This window comes from Bombina bombina, chromosome 4 (genome assembly GCF_027579735.1).
Source record: "Bombina bombina isolate aBomBom1 chromosome 4, aBomBom1.pri, whole genome shotgun sequence".
NCBI classification, from domain to species: Eukaryota; Metazoa; Chordata; class Amphibia; order Anura; family Bombinatoridae; genus Bombina; species Bombina bombina.
Genome location: NC_069502.1, coordinates 723,051,328 through 723,074,078, shown reverse-complemented (window position 1 = coordinate 723,074,078; position 22,751 = coordinate 723,051,328). Strand labels below are relative to the sequence as shown.

The window sequence follows — 22,751 nt, the reverse complement described above, 5'->3', positions numbered from 1 at the left end:
GTCCACAGCTGCATTCCTTACTTGTGGGAAATAGTGAACCTGGCCAGCAGTAGGAGGCAAAGACACCCCAGCCAAAGGCTTAAATACCTCCCCCACTTCCTCATAACCCCAGTCATTCTTTGCCTTTCGTCACAGGAGGATGGCAGAGAAGTGTCGGAAGATTCGGAGTTGTCTCTTATGGAGGGTAGTACTCTTCTAGATGGGACTGGAGTTTTAAGTAGTCTTGTCAGCCTCTCAGTGAGAGCAATGACGGAAGTTAGAGTCTGGAGATGCAAGGAGAGTCTTTCTGCGAACCCATCCAGACTCATATTAACAGCTCCTTAGGCAATCAGCATTGACCAGCTTTGCTGCCTGCTTTCTTCACTCAAGTCCATGTCAGAAGCACTGCTACAATCTGTCAAACTTGAAGGACCGTGTCACTGTTCCATGGCATAGATTCTGGTAAGATCGTTTCATTAATTTACACTCATGTTAACAATAGAAGACAGGGTCACAGTGTGGCTCCTTTATCTTTATGGAATCAAGGGTTAATATATCCTGAGGGGAATTATTGAACAGTGGGGAATAATCATATATGTTTATTTGATTTTATGCTGCTTTTATGTGTGAGATGTTATGGAATATACAGGTTTCGCTTTCACTTTGAGAGCTTTGCAGTTTACAAGCTTGGCGTGCTTTTTCTCATAGCAGGGAGGGTCCTGCATTGTGCACCATGTGACCGGGAGTGATGGCGGCTTTCATTCCCTCTTTCCTGACCGGGTGTCTATCAGAGAGCAGTCATAAATCTCTGTACTGTCTGGGTCATAGGAGGTGGTGAGTGCCCCAGTCATTGGGGTATAAAGGTGCCGTTTTTTTTAAAATAAAATAAGATTGTTTTATTTACTATAGTTCTCCGGTTATTGCTCTAGCGATGGAGGATTCTGTTACTTTAGAAGGTACTCCCTCTATTCCTAAGAGTAATTCATGTTTATATTGTGAGGAGGCCTTCGATCCGCCCTCTCAATTATGTTCCATATGCCTTGATAATATGATTATATTAAAAATGTTTGATACCACTGAGCCGTCCACCTATGAGGAGTTGTCCTCCAGTGAGGTGCTTACCCTACATTCATCTCCCTCTACACATGTAGTTTCCTGTAGCATTGCTGATCCTCCATCTGGAGGGGGCTAGACGTTACTGCGCAGTTCAGACGGCGGTGTCTGCAGTCTTTAATGCTTTACCTCGCCCTGCTAAGCGCAAGTGAAAGGTTACATATTACACTCCTTCCCAGAGTACATCAGGTAATTTATTGGATTTAACTGATAGGTTATCCAAGGATGAAGTTCTTTCTGAGACTTCAGAGTATGAACATTCTGGGTCAGAGTCTGCTGCCTCTAAACCTCCGGCTGCGGAGGAACCAGACATTAGTTTTAGGAATTTGCACTTTCTTCTAAAGGAAGTTTTGGCGAATTTAGAGGTTCCAGAGTCCAAATTGCCTGATGAACCTTTGATTCCTAAATTTGATAGAGTTTGAGGACAGGGTGGTACCTTATCTTTCCCTGTTAGATGGCGAACATTATTAAGAACGAATGGGACAGGATTGGATTCCTTTCCCCCTCTTCTCCCTTTAAGAAATTGTTCCTGGTCCTGAACTCTCAATGGAGTTGTGGGGTTCCGTCCCTTAATAAGATGGCGCTATCTTCACCCTTGCTAAACGTACTACTATCCCGCTTGAGGAAAGCTCTTCGTTTAAAGAGCCCATGGATAAAAGATGGAAACTCTGTTAAGAAAGATGTTTCAACATGCAGGATATTTGTTTCAACCGGCAGCCGCTGTTGCCGTGGTTGCTGGGGATACTACCTACTGGTGTGACTCCTTATAGGATTTGATCGAGGTGGAGGGTCCCCTCAACGTTATTCAGCATTATCTCCACGGTCACAGGAGGCAAGTGTGCCCTCTTACCGCAAGAGAATACAAACTAGTCTAAGGGACAAAATCTCAATTTTTATTCTTTTTGTTCTGATAAAGCTCATCATCAGCAGTCCTCCGCTAAGCCAGAGCAAACCAAGAGCACTTGGAAGCTGGCTCAGTCCTGGAATAAATCCAAACAGAGCAAAAGCATGAATGGGCAGTCCCTGGTCTTCTTCTGGATCATGTAGGGGGCAGACTGTCTCTCTTTTCAGTCACTTGTTTCAGAGATGTGCAGGATCCATGGGTCCTGGAGGTCATAGTTCAGGGTTACAAGATAGGTTTCAAGTCTCAGCCACCCAAGGGCAGATTCCTCCTCTCAATCCTGTCTTCCAGACCAGAAAAGAGGGAAGCCTTTCTGGGGTGCGTACAGGATCTGTCCTCTTAGGAATTATTGTCCCGGTGCCTATCGCAGAGAGAGGTTTGGGATACTATTCAAACCTTTTCGTGGTCCCAAAGAATGAGGGAACTTTCCGTCTGATTCTGGACCTACAGTGCTTAAACACGTTTTTAAATGTCCCCTTGTTCAAGATGGAGACAATAAGGTCCATTCTTCCCCTCGTTCGAGAAGGGCAGTTCATGACCATGATACATTTGAAAGATGCTCCCTTTACGTACCAATCCACAAGGCCCACTTCCAGTTCCTAAGGTTTGCGCTCCTGGACCAGCACTTACAGTTTATTACACTTCTGTTTGGTCTAGCTACGGCTCCAATACATTTTTTGAAGAGTAGACCATTCAAAATCTCTCCTCTGTCTTCTTCGATCCCATGGTTGGAAGATAAATATAGAGGAAGTTCTCTTATATCAAGTACCAGGGTAGAATTCCTGGATACTATAATAGACTCCCTAGACATGAGAATATTTCTAACAGACCAGAGACGTTGCAAGCTAGCTTCCACATGTCTTGCCCTCCAGACCTCCTTAATCCCATCCGTGGCTTAGTGTATGGAGGTAATTGGTCTCATGGACATCATTCCCTGTGCCAGGTTTCACTTCAGTCCATTGCAACTGCATATGCTGAGGCAGTGGAACGGCGATCATTCGGATCTGTCTCGACAGATTTCTCTGGACAATCGATCGAGAGAATCGCTCTCTTGGTGTGTTTTTTTCGGATCACTTGTCCCGAGTGACGTCCGTCTTAAGACCATCCTGGGTGATTGTGACTATGGTGGCAATTCTGTCAGAATGGGGAGATGTTTGGGGTGCCAGGAAGGCACAGGGCCTATAGACTCAGGAGGAAAGCTCCCTCCTGATGTCATTTTGGATCTTTGGGCAATATACAATGCTCTGAAGGCTTGGCCTCTGCTGGGTTCATCCCAGTTTATCAGATTCCAATCAGACAATATAACCTCGGTGGCTTACATCAACCACCAGGGGGGAATGAAAAGCTCCCTAGCTATGAGGGAAGTATCTCTGATTCTGGAGTGGGCAGTGACCCACATCTGTTCGCTGTCAGTGATCCACATTCCGGGTTTGGACAACTGGGAAGCGGATTTCCTCAGCAGACAATCCTTTCATCCGGGGGGAATGGTCTCTCCATCCCAAAGTGTATGTGGAGATTTGCATTTGCATAGATATTATGATGGCTCAATACCAAGCTACCCAGATATGGGTCGAGGTACATGGATCCTCAGGCAGAGCTAACAGATGCATTAGCAGTGCCTTGGAGGTTAAATCTAATTTATCTTTTCCGACCATTACCACTACTTCCTTGTATAGTGGCTTGAATCAAGCAAGAGCAGGCGTCAGTGATACTGATTGCTCCGTCTTGGCCATGAAGGATATGGTTTGCTGATCTAGTGGGGATGTCATCATCTCCTCCGTGGAAGTTACCTTGTCGCAGGGATCTGCTGACCAAAGTTCCTTTGTTTATCAATGTCTAGATTCTCTGAGGCTGACTGCGTGGATATTGAACGCTTAGTCCTAGTCAAGAGAAGGTTTTTTCTGAGAGAGTTATTTATACTCTCATTCAAGCTCATAAGCCAGTTGCTCATTGTATCTATCATAAGGTGTGGAGGACCTACTTATTCTGTTCTCCAGGATAAACTGGAGAAGGGCCTTTCTGCAAGACCCCTGAAGGGACAGATTTCAGCCCTGTCTGTTTTACTGCACAAGAGGTTCGCTGAGCTTCCAGATGTACAGTCATTTGTTAAGGCTCTGCTAGGATCAGACCTGTGTTTAGATCTAATGCTCCTCCTTGGAGTTTAAATCTTGTTCCTAAAGTTTTGCAACGGACCCTGTAGACATTAAATTGTTGTCTTGGAAGATTCCTTTTCTGCCGGCTATTGCTTCTGTGGGCAATGTATCTGAGATTGCTGCCTTGCAATGTCTCCCTCTTTTTCTGGCGTTCCATGCTGATAAGGCTGTTCTATGAACCAAGTTAGGTTTTCATTCTACGGTTGTGTCAAATCGCAACATTAATCAAGAGATTGTGGTTCCTATTTTATGTCCTAATCCTTCTTCATCGAAGGAACGTTTACTACATAATCTGGATGTGGTTTGTGTCTTGAAGTTCTATGTTCAGGCCACAAAGGAATTTAGACAAACTTCTGCTCTGTTTGTTATCTATCTTGGGAAGTGTAGGGGTCAGAGGGCCTCTTCGACTTCCTTATCTTTTTGGCTGAGGAGTGTCATCCATATAGCATATGAGACAGTGGGACATTCATTCTACGAGACCAGTGGTTTCCTCTTGGGCCTTCAAAAATGAGGCCTCTATGGATCAGATTTGTAAGGTGGCTACCTGGTCTTCCTTACATACTTTTTCCAAGTTTTTTCAAGTTTGATGTTTTTGCTTCTGCTGAAGCAGCCTTTGGAAGAAAGGTTTTTCAGTCTGTGGTGCCCTCAGATTAGGGGCTGCCTCTCTTTATCCTCCCGTTAGCATTCAGTGTTCTCTGGAACTTGGATATAATTCCCTACATGTAATGAATGCAGTTGTGGACTCTCCCTGTATTAAGAAGGAAAACATAAATTATGCTTACCAGATAATTTCCTTCTGTACAGGGAGAGTCCACAGCTCCCGCCCGTGTTCTCCGATGGGCGGCCCTACATTTTAATTTATTCTTCTGGCACCTTTTTCACCCTGATATTTCTCCTACTGTTTCTTGTTCCCTCAGCAGAATGACTGGGGTTATGAGGAAGAGGGGGAGGTATTTAAGCTTTGGCTGGGGTGTATTTCCCACAAGTAAGGAATGCAGCTGTGGACTCTCCCTGTACAGAAGGAAAGGAAATTATCTGAGAAGCATAATTTATGTTTTCCAATTGACTTCTCTTATCAATTCTCTTATCAATTTTGCTTCATTCTCTTGGTAGATATTATTAAACAAGCAGCAATACACACCTGGCAGCTAGCTGAACACATTTGTAAGCCAATGAAAATAGGCATACAAGTTCAGCTACAAATTAGCAGCTAGCTCCAAGCTCCTAAACCTATCTAGATATGATTTCAACAAATGATACCACAAGAATTAAGCAAATTAGATAATAAAAGTAAAATGGAAAGCTGATTAAAATAGTATGCTCTATCTGAATCATGAAATAAAAAAGGTGGGTTTCATGTACCTTTAACCATGTAAATGTCATTTGTATATAGGCATTATGGGTATAATTGCTCAATCACTATATTGTCACTTTTAGGGCCAGATTATGAGTGGAGCACTAACAGTTACATGCAAGCGAAAAGGGGTTTATAGTGGGTGTTTGAGCATGTCAGGTTTACTGCTCATATTACAAGTTGAAAGTAAATGCAATCGCTTGAGCAAATTAGTGCTCGTCGGGTTAGCGTGTCCTCAGTGCTCTGGTTAATTTTTGCAAAACAATAAAATAACATCAAACACATCAAAAATATATTAAAAATTACAGTTAGACTCATAATAACATCAAATAATAAAAAGAAATATTAAAAAAAAAAATGCACAAAAATGTATTAAGCCTCAAAGATATGAAGTACTCGGGTGTTAGAAAAAAAAGGGTTGCAAAAAAAGCATGTAAAGCATGTAAAAGCATTTTTATGCAATATTAATATTTAATTTATATATCATGCATAAATGTAGAAATATGTAGTTATGAATCAATATAATATATTCTGCTATGTGAAGAACATTGGAATGTGAAATATCATGTCAGGTTAGCACACTTGAATATTTGATCAGGTTTACGCTTGAGTAGGGTGTTGTTTTCCCCCCACTTTTTTTGTTCCATTGGCTTCTATGGGGAAATACATGAATGAACACAATATTCTAACTTTGGCTTTTTGCATGCATTGGGTTAGTGTTCGTGAGAAAAGTATTCACTTTCAACTTGTAATATAAGAGCTACACGGAGTTAGTGTCTGAGCAGGAGCGATAAATAACGATCCACTTGTAATCTAGCCCTCAATATTTTACAAATAGCTTTTTTCTTTCTTTTTTTTTAAAGTATTTACATTTATTTATTGTAAAAGCTCTATTTCCAGTTTGTCATGATTTGAAAACAAGAACAAGATTATGTTTTTCTATTACAAGCACTTATAATATCTTCTTATACTGGATTTGAACAGTACTGAATCTTCATCACAGTTTATGTGCCTAGAAGATGTTCAAATAAGATTGCACCTTTGCGACAGAGTTTTATAGGCAACGCTCCTTCATGCACACTAAGTCCAAACATGTTCATGACAGTGCGTTTTACAGTGCTTGTTTCTACATTATTGAACTAAACGGTGCTATTACAATTAATAAATTTGAATAATGTAAAAAACAACAACTTAATAATATAAAAAGTGACAATATAGTGATTGAGTAATCGTGCTTAGTATGCCCATCATGTCTAAATACAAATGGCATTCAGATGATTTAGCAGTGATGAGGATGGAATCGGGTTGCAATAGGTCAGTTTCACATATGTAAATAAGCATTTCCCTTACACACTGAGCAAAGAGGTTAATTCAAAAGAACTTTACTGTAACCTTAGCAGGTATGAAAGGGCTATTGTATATGCCAGTTTCTATCAAGAAAACAAGCATTTAACACAAAAAAAGGCCTTTTTAGAACTTACTGTTGAAAATGGGTTTGCGGTTCCTGGCTTTTAACGCATGGATTCATTTTGCAATGTTGAAGTGAAAAAACAAGTACTGTGGGCGCCTTAAAGGGCAGGTAAAAAAAAAAAATATATGTGTTGATTATGTCCTAATACATATGAAAAAAATCTTTTAACAAATAATAGGTAAATGATCAAGAAAAAAAAAAGAAAAAAAAAAAATCTTTTAACAAATTATAGGTAAAATGATCAAGAAAAGTACAGTACTTGTTTTTTCACTTCAATATTCCTTTTGCTAGTTTGTAGGAAACTAGTATCCATCTGTGGTGCTGGTCCTTGCTGTTGGATTTATAGCGCAAGAAGTTTAATCTCTTTTCCAATATAGTCAATTCATTTTGCAATGTGCCCACTTAAAAAACATATCGACCAATTCGGCCTGAAAGCAAAAAAAAGTTTTGTGAGCAAATTACAGATAGATTGTAATCAACTCCAATGTAAAGTAAAATATGAATTGTAAAATATACACAGAAATATAAAAAGCATGGTCAAAACTTGCTAAAGATATTAAAAAACATTCAAATTACAGACGTTGAACAAATCACACTCCTAAATATATTGATGCATGCAAAGTCTTAATGCATTAAAACACACAATAGAGAGTACAAAGTTTAAATCTAATAACAGTATAAAGTAAATTAAAGGGACAGTAAACACTGAACTTGTGTATCAGCAAAAATTTTGTGGAAATGAAAACCATCAAAACTAGTCATTAAGCATCCATTTAAAGAAACCACTAAGTTTAACTATTTGGGCATAAATTTGAGAGTGGTACGAGCTAAACTTTCCTACATTTTTCAAAGAATGCAAGAGCAAATTGAATAATTGGATGAAACTTCCAATTAATATCACAGCGCGTATCATTTTAATCAAGACTATATTATTCCCAAAATTATTATATTTCTTCTAGAATATTCCAATTCTATTGCGAAAATCTGACATTAATAAATGTAATCAATATTGTACTAAAAGTATATGGAAAGGGAGCAGACCTCTCATTTCCTTAAGTAGATTGATGAGTTTGAATTCTGCTGCTGGTTGGCGTTCCCTAATATCAAATATTATAATATAACTGTGCTCTTCAAATTTGCTATTGATAGGATCACAGAGGAGAAATATGTTTCATTCTTCCAATGCGAAACTAGTCTAATGGCTCAGTTTGACTTAAAAGCCTTGTTACACTGCCCGGTATCCCAATTACCTTCTACTGTTCATAATCTGATTACCTTTAGAAATATAGCTTGGCAGAAATATTGTTTAGAGATTAACTTAGTTCCGTATGCTACTGAGTTTTTACCAATTAGGGGTAACCCTGACTTTTTAACAGGAAATACGACCAAGGTCTTTCAGGATCAGGAAAGCAAAGGGTTAAAATGGATTAAACAAATAGTAATTACAGATATGACATTGGACTGTTTTAGTAATATTCGTAAAAAATTTGATTTATTAAATAGGGATTTCTTTGCATTTCTACAACTGAGACATTTCTGCGTAGAATTACAAAGGAAATATAAACCGGAATGGGCTCTATTGCAGGAAGATGTACCAAAAAGGTATATATACGATCTCACCATTTTATGATATTCTTATAGCACATAACCCTAGACAGATATACAATATAAGTGGCAAAGATATTTCCCAAATATTGAGATTCAAGATATACAGGATAGTTTTAAAATAATTGATTCAGGAGTACCTACAGTGTGGCTTGAATCCCATATAAAAACGGTGTCTATATTACCCCAGAAAAATTAACAAATTGGTATAAAGAAACAAGTTACTTTACGTGATGTAACATGAAGCGGGCCAATATGTTCCACTGCTTTTGGTCATGTCCGAAAATAATGCAGTTCTGGGACAGAATTAAGTTTTGGCTAAAAAATGTGATAAAAATGGATTACGAGATAATCCCACAGCATATCTTTTTTCTTCTTAAATATTCAGCTGTCCAACCTAATTTTGAAATAATTAATACAATATTGATAGTGGCCCGTAATTGCATACTAAGGACATGGAAGGCTTCTAGGGGCCCTCAATTTCTTGAGTTAAAAAAAAACCTCCTTATGCAACTCAGGTTGCAACAATATAATATAAAAGATGTAGATAGTAAAAGATTAAAATCTTTTATTAATAAATGGATGGGGATGTCCTAATAACATCCAAATTCAGTTAGTCAAACCCTTTATAAATTCAGATTACGTGTTACAAAACATTTATGCAGGCTATTTTCCAGAGGCTTGGTTAGCGGAGGAGTAAGAATACTAGACTAGAGGATTAATGACAGCAGTGGATAGTAGAGGGGAGGTACCCGAGTTTATGCTATGTATCTAGTCCTTCCCCCCACTCCTTTTTTTTCACCTCTCTCTCCCCCCTCTCTTGTGCTAACTTATGTGGATATATTATCATAATATCTTTTTTGTTTGTATTGTTTGTAATGATGGAATTATGGACACTGCTTTATATCATATGTTCGTCAATAGGAGAATTTAGTTATTGTTAAGATGTTGTATCTAATCCAACCGATAATATGGTTCGTTCAAATTTAAAATATTGTTTTGTATTAGATACCGATACAAATCGATTATTTACAAAAATGTTGTCTTGTCATCGTATGATTATAATATTGTATGTACAATTTTTTTTTTCTTTTGAAAACAAATAAAAATATAAAAAAACAAAAAAAACAATAGAGAGTACAAAGTTTAAATGTAATAAAAGTATAAAGTAAATTAAAGGGACAGTAAACACTAGACTTGTGTATCAGCAAAAAAATTTATTCGGATGAACCTTTTGGAACAAATATCCAGAAAAATTAGTTTTTCAGAATATTTGTTTTCTGCATTATTTGGTATTCATTTAGTTTTAAATTGAATTTAATAAAGAATATTCAGGGAACGTTTACATTCATTTTCAATGAAAAAGTTCACCTGTAGCCTTATAATTACCATCCAGCGCACTGGAGAGCCACACTTTTTCCAAACCTGCTTCATAGAACCCCTGACCACGTTAAAATGAGATCACAGAGCCTGCCCTAAAGGACCTTCTCCTACACTCTAAACCTCTAAGCCTCTTATTAGCATGGCCAGGGGCTCTGTGAAGAAGGGTCTGGATTAGAGTGGCTCTCCAGTGCGCTATAGGTAATTATTTACCTTTACCAGCTAATTTAAAGGAAACAAATGAATACTGTTGAATTACATCAGTATTTGTTTGTTTTCTTTAAATTAGTTAGTGCATTTGTTCGGATATTCATTTAGTAAATTTGTGTTTTCGTCACAAATATACATTCGTAAGTAAACTAATGGACAAGCCTAGCAAACAATTCATAACTACAATATGTTTGCTGTCTTGCAATAAATTAACATGTGAGTGTTAAAATGTTTAAATTAATTAAACCCTTCACTACTGCGAATATTTAGAAAAAAATGCCTCAAATACCAGAAAATATTTAGCATATCACTATTTTGCCGCCAAATGAGATAATATAAAATAACATTGTTAACCTTTTCACAAACTTTGGGTTTTCTCACTGAAATTATTTATATGCCACTTGTGCAATTATGACTCAAATTATCATAAAAGCTTTTCTGTGATTACCTCAGTTCAGAAATAGCAGACATACATGTCTTTGCCATTGCTTTTTGCTAATTAGAAGTCCGCTAATTGCAGCTGCGTACCACACTTCTGAAATTCCCAATCAGTCACCAATCAGCAAGCGCTAACCAGGGTGCTGAAAAAAAAAGGACCAGCTCCTAAGCATACATTCACGCTTTTAAAAAAAAGATACCAAGAGAACGTAGAAAAAATTATAATAGGAGTAAATTAGAAAGTTGGTTAAAAATGCATGTTTTATCTAAATCATAAAATAAAAAATGTGGTTTTCATTTCCCTTTAAAATACATTGTATGGGGGAGATTTATCAAATGCCGGGCGGACATGATTCGCTGTAGCCCAGCATCACTAAATGCCAACAGCATACTGTGTGGGCATTTAACCTTGCACAAGCATTTCCAGTGAAATGCTTGTGCAATGTCGCCCCCTGTACTTTCGTGACCAATTGGCCGCTAGCAGGGGGTGTCAATCATCCCGATCGGATCTTTTGTAAGACTGAGATGCCACTGGAAGAAACATTAATTCATATTAACAGTTTGATAAAGCTGCAACCTTTTTTTAAAATAAATATTTTTCAATTCTTCAGATTCCTCTTCATCAGATGTATTCCAGAGTGCTTCATCTGCAACAACAGCATATGCAGGTATAAGATTCTTTTTTTTATTATTTATTGTTTTGCCCCCTATTTTATAAATATTAGCTGGGCAAAAAAATAAAAACACATTGTGAAAATTGCAGTATTTTAATTTAGGTTCTAACAAAAATAACTTTATTTTTTGAAAAGCAGTTGTCCCAAGTATATTTTAAGGGATGAGATAGACCTATGTTTGAGTTGGCTTACAATCATTTTTTTTTAAAAGCAGGCTACCTTTTTTAATAACAGCAAAACATATACTGTATATCTAGGACTATTTACAGCAATATATATATAATTTATAATGCATTCTATCTGCTAAATATGAAATAAAAATGTATTAATTTTTTTTTTCTGTAGTGTGGAAATTGCGTATTAATTATATAAATATAAATATTTATTTACATAAATATAAAATAAATCATCTATAATATTTTGTTCTTGTAAATTGTGAAAAAAAGCTTATTTTAAACAAATTATTCTCTAATTTTAAACAAAAAGAACAAATATTAACATTTAGCAGCATACAAAATATATATTCTCTTCTGAAACAATACAAAAGATAATATATTTTTTCATCCAGATATCTATACTACAGCTTCAAAACATACAACAAGTAATATTTAACTTTGTACTTTATTACTACACATCTAAAAGCTTTAAATTATTACACTTTGAGATAGTAATAAATCAATAATTCTTATATGATGCTATAATTTATAGGGCATGCTATCTGTGGTGTGAGAATGAAAAGGGGTTTATCACAGCTCTTTGTGCTCGTTGGAAGAAGTGCACCTTTTATGTGATAAAAGACAAAAACACATTTGCTTGAGCACAGTTTAACGCGTTTCTGATTAGCGTGACTTCAGAGCTCTGGTTAACTGTTATGCTCAACTAAAAAGTTGCACAAAACACATCAAAATTATATTTAAAAGTACAGCTACACTTATAATAACACTATGTAATAAAAAATATTTGAAAAAAATTGAAATAAAACGTTTTAAGGGCTCAAAGATATGAAGTCTCAGGTGTTAGAAAAGGGTTTTAACATAGAGATAGATACATACACGTCTAAATATGTATATGAATATAAATATATATATATATATAAATACATACATACACGTCTAAATATGTACAGTATCTCACAAAAGTGAGTACACCCCTCACATTTTTGTAAATATATTATTATATCTTTTCATGTGACAACACTGAAGAAATGACACTTTGCTACAATGTAAAGTAGTGAGTGTACAGCATGTATAATTAACAGTGCAAATTTTCTGTCCCCTCAAAATAACTCAACACACAGCCATTAATGTCTAAAACATTGGCGACAAAGGTGAGTACACCCCTAAGTGGAAATGTCCAAATTGGGCCCAAAGTGTCAATATTTTGTGTGGCCACCATTACTTTCCAGCACTGCCTTAACCCTCTTGGGCATGGAGTTCACCAGAGCTTCACAGGTTGCCACTGGAGTCCTCTTCCCCTCCTCCATGATGACATCACAGAGCTGGTGGATGTTAGAGACCTTGCGCTCCCCCACCTTTCATTTGAGGATGCCCCACAGATGCTTAATAGGGTTTAGGTCTGGAGATATGCTTGGCCAGTCCATCACCTTTACCCTCAGCTTCTTTAGCAAGGCAGTAGTCGTCTTGGAGGTGTGTTTGGGGTCGTTATCATGTTGGAATACTGCCCTGTGGCCCATTCTCCAAAGGGAGTGGAACATGCTATGCTTCAGTATGTCACAGTACATGCTGGCATTCATGGTTCCCTTAATGAACTGTAGCTCCCCAGTGCTGGCAGCACTCATGCAGGCCCAGACCATGACAATCCCATTACCATGCTTGACTGTAGGCAAGACACACTTGTCTTTGTACTCCTCACCTGGTTGCCGCCACACACGCTTGACACCATCTGAATCAAAAAAGTTTATCTTGGTCTCATCGGACCACACGACATGGTCCCAGTAATTCATGTCCATAGTCTGCTTGTCTTCAGCAAATTGTTTGCGGGCTTTCTTGCGCATCATCTTTAGAAGAGGCTTCCTTCTGGGACGACAGCCATGCAGACCAATTTGATGCAGTGTGCGGCATATGGTTTGAGCACTGACAGGCTGACCCCCCACCCCATCAACATCTGCAGCAATGCTGGCAGCACTTATATGTCTATTTCCCAAAGAAAACTTCTGGTTATGACACTGAGCACGTGCACTCAACTTCTTTGGTCGACCATGATGAGGCCTGTTTTGAGTGGAACATGTCCTGTGAAACTGCTGTATGGTCTTGCCCACCGTGCTGCAGCTCAGTTTCAGGGTCTTGGCAATCTTCTTATAGCCTAGGCCATCTTTATTTTGAGCAACAATTCTTTTTTTCAGATCCTCAGAGAGTTCTTTGCCATGAGGTGCCATGTTGAACTTTCAGTGACCAGTATGAGAGAGTGTGTAAGAGTGATAACACCAAATTTAACACATCTGCTTCCCATTCACATCTGAAACCTTGTAACACCAACGTGTCACATGACACCAGGGAGGGAAAATGGCTAATTGGGCCCAATTTGGACATTTTCACTTAGGGGTGTACTTACTTTTGTTGCCAATGGTTTAGCCATTAATGGTAGTGTGTTGAGTGATTTTGAGGGGACAGCAAATGTACACTGTTATATAGGCTGTACACTCACTACTTTACATTGTAGCAAAGTGTCATTTCTTCAGTGTTGTCACATAATTAGATATAATAACATATTTACAAAAATGTGAGGGGTGTGCTCACTTTTGCACTTTTGTGAGATACTGTATGTGTATGTATATATAATATATATATATATATATATATATATATATATATATATATATATATATATATATATATATATATATATATATATATATATATATATATAAAAATACATACATACATACACATGTCCAGTGTTTAAATGTGTATTTTCTATAAATATTTTCAATCAATGTTCTTCACATAAGGGAATATGTTCTATGTATTTATAAATAGATTATCCTATATTTATCTGTATATACAGTGGGGCAAAAAAGTAGTCAGCCACCAATTGTGCAAGTTCTCCCACTTAAGAAGATGAGAGAGGCCTGTAATTTTCATCATAGGTATACCTCAACTATGAGAGACAAAATGTGGAAACAAATCCAGACAATCACATTGTCTGATTTGGAAACAAATTATTTTCAAATTATGGTGGAAAATAAGTATTTGGTCAATATCAAAAGTTCATCTCAATACTTTGTTATATATCCTTTGTTGGCAATGACAGAGGTCAAACGTTTTCTGTAAGTCTTCACAAGGTTGTCACACACTGTTGCTGGTATGTTGGCCCATTCCTGCATGCAGATCTCCTCTAGAGCAGTGATGTTTTGGGGCTGTCACTGGGCAACACAGACTTTCAACTCCCTCCAAAGGTTTTCTATGGGGTTGAGATCTGGAGACTGGCTAGGCCACTCCAGGGCCTTGAAATGCTTCTTATGAAGCCACTCCTTCATTGCCCGGGCGGTGTGTTTAGGATCATTGTCATGCTGAAAGACCCAGCCACATTTCATCTTCAATGCCCTTGCTGATTTTGCAGTCAAAATCTCACGGTACATGGTCCCATTCATTATTTCATGTACACAGATCAGTCGTCATGTTCCCTTTGCAGAGAAACAGCCCCAAAGCATGATGTTGACACCCCCATGCTTCACAGTAGGTATGCTGTTCTTTGGTTGCAACTCAGCATTCTCTCTCCTCCAAACACGACGAGTTGTGTTTCTACCAAACAGTTCTACTTTGGTTTCATCTGACCCTATGGCATTCTCCCAATCCGCTTCTGGATCATCCAAATGCTCTCTAGCATACTTCAGACAGGCCCGGACATGTACTGGCTTAAGCAGGGGGGCACGTCTGGCACTGCAGGATCTGAATCCCTGGCGGCGTAGTGTGTTACTGATGGTAGCCTTTGTTACGTTGGTCCCAGCTCTCTGCAGGTCATTCACTAGGTCCCCCCGTGTGGTTCTGGGATGTTTGCTCACCGTTCTTGTGATCATTTTGACCCCACGGGGTGAGATCTTGTGTGGAGCCCCAGATTGAGGGAGATTATCAGTGGTCTTGTATGTCTTCCATTTTCTAATTATTGCTCCCACAGTTGATTTTTTCACACCAAGCTGCTAGCCTATTGCAGATTCAGTCTTCTCAGCCTGGTGCAGGTCTACAATTTTGTTTCTGGTGTCCTTCGACAGCTCTTTGGTCTTCACCATAGTGGAGTTTGGAGTGTGACTGTTTGAGGTTGGGGACAGGTGTCTTTTATACTGATGACAAGTTCAAACAGGTGCCATTAATACAGGTAATGAGTGGAGGACAGAGGAGCCTCTTAAAGAAGAAGATACAGGTCTATGAGAGCCAAAAATCTTGCTTGTTTGTAGGTGACTAAATACTTATTTTCCACCATAATTTGAAAATAGATTCTTTCCAAATCAGACAATGTGATTGTCTGGATTTGTTTCCACATTTTGTCTCTCATAGTTGAGGTATACCTATGATGCAAATTACAGGCCTCTCTCATCTTCTTAAGTGTGACAACTTGCACAATTGGTGGCTGACTAAATACTGTTTTGCCCCACTGTATATATATATATATGAGTGTATATGTAACTATATCTATCTATTTAGTATAATACACACTGCTTGGTTGTTCCTGAGAGTGGGCTACTCCCTGTGGCCCCGATGTTTTAAGCATTGACAGACCGTCGAGAATTTGCTGGAGCTTAGAAATTATTATAGCCCCAAGAAGATATTCTATAAAACTAAAATACACACGCTCCACTGAAAATGTTATAATCAGATTTTAAGGGGCATATTTATCAAGCTCCATACGGAACTTGATACCCCGTGTTTCTGGCAAGCCTTCAGGCTTGTCGGAAACACAAGTTATGAAGCAGCGGTCTAAAGACCGTTGCTCCATAACCTGTCCGCCTGCTCTGAGGCAGCAGAAATAAATCAACCCGATCGAATACGATCAGGTTGATTGACACCCCCTGCTAGCGGCCGATTGGCTGCAAATCTGCAGGGGGCGGTATTGCACCAGCAGTTCACCAGAACTGCTGGTGCAATGATAAATGCCAAGAGCATATGCTGTCGGCATTTATCGATGTGCAGCGGACATTATCTGCAATATCGGCTCATGTCCTCTCGCACAATGATAATTTGGCCCTAAAGTGATAATTGTATAAAAGAAGCGCGCCTTACTCCAAATAGACTAAAGTGTATTTAAATTAAATTATATAAAACAGATGTGCATAAATAATACATATCATAAAATAATAAATCAGAGGGATCCCAATGAAAAAAGTAAAAAAATGGTTCAAATATAATGTCCAAATGTCTGTGTCCAAACAATGTATTTAAAGGTATGCCCTGATATTTGTCCAGGTAATGTGGAAAGGTATATAAAAATAGAAAATATTCTGCATAATATATTGATGAGTGGATTATCCTATATTAATTCCAGTCTGGCACCGATTTCCAGGAGCCCAGCTAGGCCTAGAAGACGTTCAAATGAGATTACACCTTTGTGACAGAGTTTTATAGGCAACACTCCTTCATGCATACTAAGTCCAAACATGTTCATGACACTGCGTTTTATAGTGCTTGTACCTACATTTTTAAACTAAACAGTGCTTTTACAATTAATACATTTTAATAATGTAAAAAAAACACAATACTTAATAATATAAAAAGTGACAATATAGTGATTAAGTAATTATGCTCAGTATGCCCATCATGTCTAAATACAAATGGCATTCAGATGATTTAGCAGTGGTGAGAATGGAATCAAATTGCAATAGGTTAATCTCACATATGTAAAAACGCATTTCCCTTACACACTGAGCAAAGAGGTTAATTCAAGAGCACTTTACTGTAACCTTAACAGGTGTTAAAGGGCCATGATAAATGTCAGTTTCTATTGAGAAAACAAGCGTTTAACACAAAAAACGCCTTTTCAGAACGTACTGTTAAAAATGGGTTTGCAGCTCCTGACTTTTAACGCATGGATTCATTTTGCAATGTGCTCAATTAAAAAACATATTGACCAATTCGGCCGGAAAGCAAAAAAAAGTTTTGTGAGCAAATTGCAGATAGATTGTAATCAATTCCAATGTAAAGTAAAATATGAATTGTAAAATATACACCGAAATATAAACAGCATGGTCATAACTTGCTAAAGATACTAAAAAACATTCAAATTACAATCATACTTTGAACAAATCACACTCCTAAATACATTGATGCATACAAAGTCTTAATGCATTAAATCACACAATAGAGAGTACAAAATTTAAATGTAATGAAAGTATAAAGTAAATTAAAGGGACAGTAAACTTTAGACTTGTGCATCAGCAAAAATTTCGGATGAATATTTTGGAACAAATATCCAGAAAAATTAGATTGTCAGAATATTCATTTTCTGCACTATTTGGTATTCATTTAGTTTTAAATTGAATTTAATACTGCATATTTAGGGAACATTTCCATTTGTTTTCAATGAAAAAGTTCATCTGTAGCCTTATATTTACCATCCAGCGCACTGGAGAGCCTCACTAATCCCGACCCTGCTTCATAGAACCCATGTCCTCGTTAATAGGAGGCTTAGTGCAACAGATCACAGAACCTGCACTAAAGAACCTTATCATTAAATGCAGGCTCTGTGTTCTGCAACTCTACGCCTTTTATTAGCACAGCCAGGGGCTCTGTGAAGAAGGGTCTGGATTAAAGTGGCTCTCCATCGCGCTATAGGTAATTATTTACCTTTACCAGCTAATTTAAAGGAAACAAATAAATATTTTTCAAATTTCATCAGTATTTGTTTGTTTTCTTTAAAATAGTGCATTTGTTCGAATATTCATTTAGTAAATTTGTGTTTTCGTCACAAATTTACATTTGTAAAGATACTAATGGACAAGCCTAGTAAACAATTCATAACTACAATATGTTTGCTGTCTTGCAATAAATTAACATGTGAGTGTTAACATTTTTAAATTAATTATCCCCTTTACTACTTGAAATTTTTAGAGAAAAATGGCAAAAATACCAGAGAATTTTTAGCATCTTTGCTATCACTCCATTTAAACATAAATATAGCCAGGGGTCAAGTCCTACAAAAAAAGTGTGGGAACTCACCAAGACTTCCACCCCCAAACAATTAATATTGATCTATACACACACACACACACACACACACACTGTATATCATCTAATGACTTAAAATTAATTATATACTTTTACAAATTAAACTAAACATGTTGTGTGTTTTTAGTTATCAGACATTAGAGCAATGTTTTTATTGACTTAAATATTTATTATATAAAGTTAATGTAATGTCTGTTCATCTGTGTTCTAGAGAATTATCCTATTCAACTTGTTGGTGGTTTGGACAGATGTTCTGGACGTGTTGAGATATTCTATAATGGAACGTGGGGTACTGTGTGTGATGACAACTGGGATATATATGAGGCAGCTGTTGTATGCAGACAACTTAATTGTGGATATGCTGTAGCATCACCTCATGGTGCATATTTTGGGCAAGGCTCTGGAAATATCTTCTTAGATGATCTGCGTTGCTTTGGATATGAGCAGTACCTTTGGCAGTGCCCACACAATGGATGGGGTGCTCATAACTGTGGTCCAAGTGAAGATGCTGGAGTTATTTGCTCAGGTATGCAATAGATTGAAAGAAGATGATATTGCCAAATATTATCTATGCTTAAAGGACCAGCCAACACATTAGATTTGCATAATCAACAAATGCAAGATAACAAGACAATACAATAGCATTTAGTCTGAACTTCAAATGAGTAGTAGATTTTTTATAATAAATTTCAAAGTTATGTATATTTCCACTCCCCTTGTACCATGTGACAGCAATCAGCCAATCACAAATGCATATATGTATAGTCTGTGAATTCTTGCACATGCTCAGTAGGATCTGGTGACTCAAAAAGTGTAAATATAAAAGACTGTGCACATTTTTTTTAATGGAAGTAAATTGGAAAGTTGTTTAAAATGACATGCTGTATCTGAATCATGAAAATTTAATTTAACCTGAGTGTCCCTTTAAAGGATTAAAGAGATATGAAACCCCATATTTTTTAGGGCATACAACTTTAGAAAAGTTTCCGATTTACTTCTGTTATCAAACTTGCTTCATTCTCATTTTATTCTTTGTTAAAGAGATACCTAGTTAGGTGCCTGGAGAACTACATGACAGGAAATAGTGCTGCCATCTAGTGCTCTTGCATATCGATAACATTCTTGCAAAACCGCTGCCATATAGTGATCCAAATGCGTGCATACTTCTGACCTTATGTACCTGCTGTACAACAAAAGACACTAAGAAAATGAAGAAAATTTGATAATAGAAGTAAATGCTTCTATCTGAATAATAAAAGAAAAAATTGGGGTTTCATGGCTTTTTAACATAATTGCCTATATCATTTAAAAATAGTAATAATGTTTGGTGTATACAGATTTCAATATCTAACAATTTTCTTTCACACTCTATGGGTGACATAGTATTTGACCATCTTACTAATTACCTTACGAGTGGGATATACTGCATTGAGTCTTGTTTGAGTAGGCAGAAACCTTTCCAATAGTCTCAAGGATGCCTTTTCTTTCTGTCAGCTTCAGTTCTGTTTCTGCATATATGGAGTAAAGTGTACATATAGCGATTCTAGTAGCAGTAAAAATACTTAGTACTGCAACAGGCTAACTATTCCTGGATATCAGGATCGCCTGTGGAATATTGGTGGTGTTGTCATGAATTCTCCTGACATACAAGAGCATATGGGATTACATGTCCTATTGTCAGGCAGTGTGCCACATAAATCACTTTTGTATAACAAAACAACTTAAACTTATTAAATAATAACACAAGAGACAGAAAGATGGTTTTAAACCCAGTAGGGTAATTTACCAACAACATAAAATCCTCTTTTTAAATAGAGTGTTTGGTTGCTCTGTCTCGCTTAAACTATTATGTAACTTGGTGCCTAGGGGTGTAGGTAAGGTCCCCTGTGTGCACATTAGTGAATAAAATGGAGTGCTGGTAAGGGGCTCCGTAAAAAAAACTCCCACCCACTTGCAAAAAACTCCCTGTTTTATATTGGTACAGGTCACAGTTGAGGCTTCTCCTCTGTCTATTAATGGGTGCGACTTCTTAGTCCATATGGTAAAAGAGGGTGTATAGGGCATTTTAGCTCCATTAGAACATCATTTCGATAGGATATGCAGTTGACTGCAATTTTTACAGTGATCCCTTATATATTAAAGGGGCATTTGACAAAGAGGTCCCTTATTATTTATGTCCAATAAAGAAGAGTAAAACAACTTCCACACACAGGTGGATAAGTAGGACAGTAAAGCTTTGAATCCATTTGATACAGTTTAGATTTTGACTTCAATAAACATGTAGAGAGGTTCATGTGCAGTGAACCTGATCTAGATATTGAATATCTTCCTATTGCATAGTATGTTGTTTAAAATACATTGTAAGTGTGGTTCTCAAGAATGTACTATGTATAGATAAAATGTAATATTTGTTGTCAGAAAGATTTTGGTAAGTAAAACAAGGTGTAAACTTCACTGAGAAGAAAGGTGTGTGACATTATATTTACTAAACAATTTCAGTGTCGTTTTGGTAAGATTAAAATGGCACTGGAAGAAATATTGACTAAAAATTTTGATACCACTCCAACTTTATTTTAAAATGACTATTTTCCATTCTTCAGATTCATCAGGTGCATCCCAGAGTCCTTCACCAGCATCTACAGGTATTCATTTTTGTTTGTTTGTTTGTTTGTTTATTGTTTTGACCTCTATGATTGTAAATAATAAAAAAATAAAAACAAATTGAAAATTGCCATCTTTTAATTTAGGAGCTAAAAAAATAACCTTTTTTTAAAAGCAAAGTTGTCCCATTATATTTTAAAGGGATAGTCTACACCAGAATATTTATTGTTTTAAAAGATATATAATCCCTTTATTACTATTTTCCTAGTTTTGCTTAACCAACACAGGTATATTAATATACTTTTTACCTCTGTGATTATCTTGCATCTAAGCCTCTGCAAACTGCCCGCTTATTTCAGTTCTTTTGACAGACTTGCATTTTAGCCAATCAGTTATGACTCCTAGGAACTCCACGTGCGTGAGCACAGTGTTATCTATATGAAACACATGAACTAACACCCTCTAGTGGTGAAAATCTGTCAAAATGCCCTGACATAAGAGGCGGCCTTCAAGGTCTTAGAATTAGCATATGAACCTCCTAAATTTAGCTTTCAACTAAGAATACCAAGAGAACAAAGCAACATTGGTGAAAGAAGTAAATTGGAAAAAAAAAATAAACATGCCCTATCTGAATCATGAAAGTTTGTTTTGGACTAGACTGTCCCTTTAAGGGATGAGATAGACCAATGTGTGGGTTGGCTTGCAATCTTTTTTCAAAAGCAGGCTACCTTTTTATTAATAGCAACACATATACTGTATATCTAGGATTATTTACAACAATATATAAAATTAAAATGCATTCTATCTGCTAAGGATGAAATAAATATTTTTGTTTTCTGTAGTGTGGACATTTTTTGCATATTCATTTTTCACGAAATCATCTAAAATATTTGATTCTTCTAAATTGTGAACAAAGCTAATTGTCAACAAACTATTCTAAAAATGAACATTTAACAGCATTAAAAAAATGTATTTTCTTCTTAAACGTTGCTTAAAATAATGTATTTTTCTTTCAGATTTCTATCCTACAACTTTAGAACATTCAACAGGTAATATTTAACCCCATTTTATTACTACACAACTAAAAGCTCTAAATTAATATAATTTGAAATAATAAAAAGTAAATCATTTGGATATTATACTATAACTAATATAGGGCTAGATTACGAGTGCCGCACTGTTGTGTGCAAGGAAAAACGGGTTTATCGTGGCTCTTTGCACGCGTCAGAAGAAGAACGCAAATAACCAGTTGAAAGTAGACGCGATTGCTTGGGCGCACTTCAATTTATTGCGCAGCAAGTAGCGCAACTTTAGAGCTCTTGTTAAATGTTATGCTCAACTAAAAAGTTGCACAAAACTCATCAAAATTTCAGTTACATTATCTAATAAAAAAATATTTTTTAAAAAATACAATAAAAAGTTATAAGGGCTCAAAGATATGAGGTCTAAGGTGTTATAAAAAAAACAAAGGGCTGTATAGGGCTTTAACATACACACAAATCGATATGTATATATGTGTGTACATATGTATTTATATGTGTATATATGTATTTACAGACATATATACAGTATCTCACAAAAGTGAGGACACCCGTAACCCGTTACATTTTTGTAAATATTTTATTATATCTTTTAATGTGACAACACTGAAGAAATGACACTTTGCTACAATGTAAAGTAGTGAGTGTACAGCCTGT

The 22,751-nt window shown here is 36.8% G+C and overlaps 1 protein-coding gene across 1 annotated transcript in view; it reads left to right on the top strand.

Moving 5' to 3' along the window:
- Nucleotides 1-22,751, top strand: part of LOC128657790 (deleted in malignant brain tumors 1 protein-like) — a 159,819-nt gene that overhangs the window by 17,419 nt on the left and 119,649 nt on the right. Inside the window, 5 exon segments of the mRNA XM_053712203.1 lie at nt 2,009-2,039; nt 12,860-12,915; nt 18,665-18,979; nt 21,054-21,095; nt 22,071-22,103. Coding sequence (XP_053568178.1) covers nt 2,009-2,039; nt 12,860-12,915; nt 18,665-18,979; nt 21,054-21,095; nt 22,071-22,103 — 477 coding nt within the window.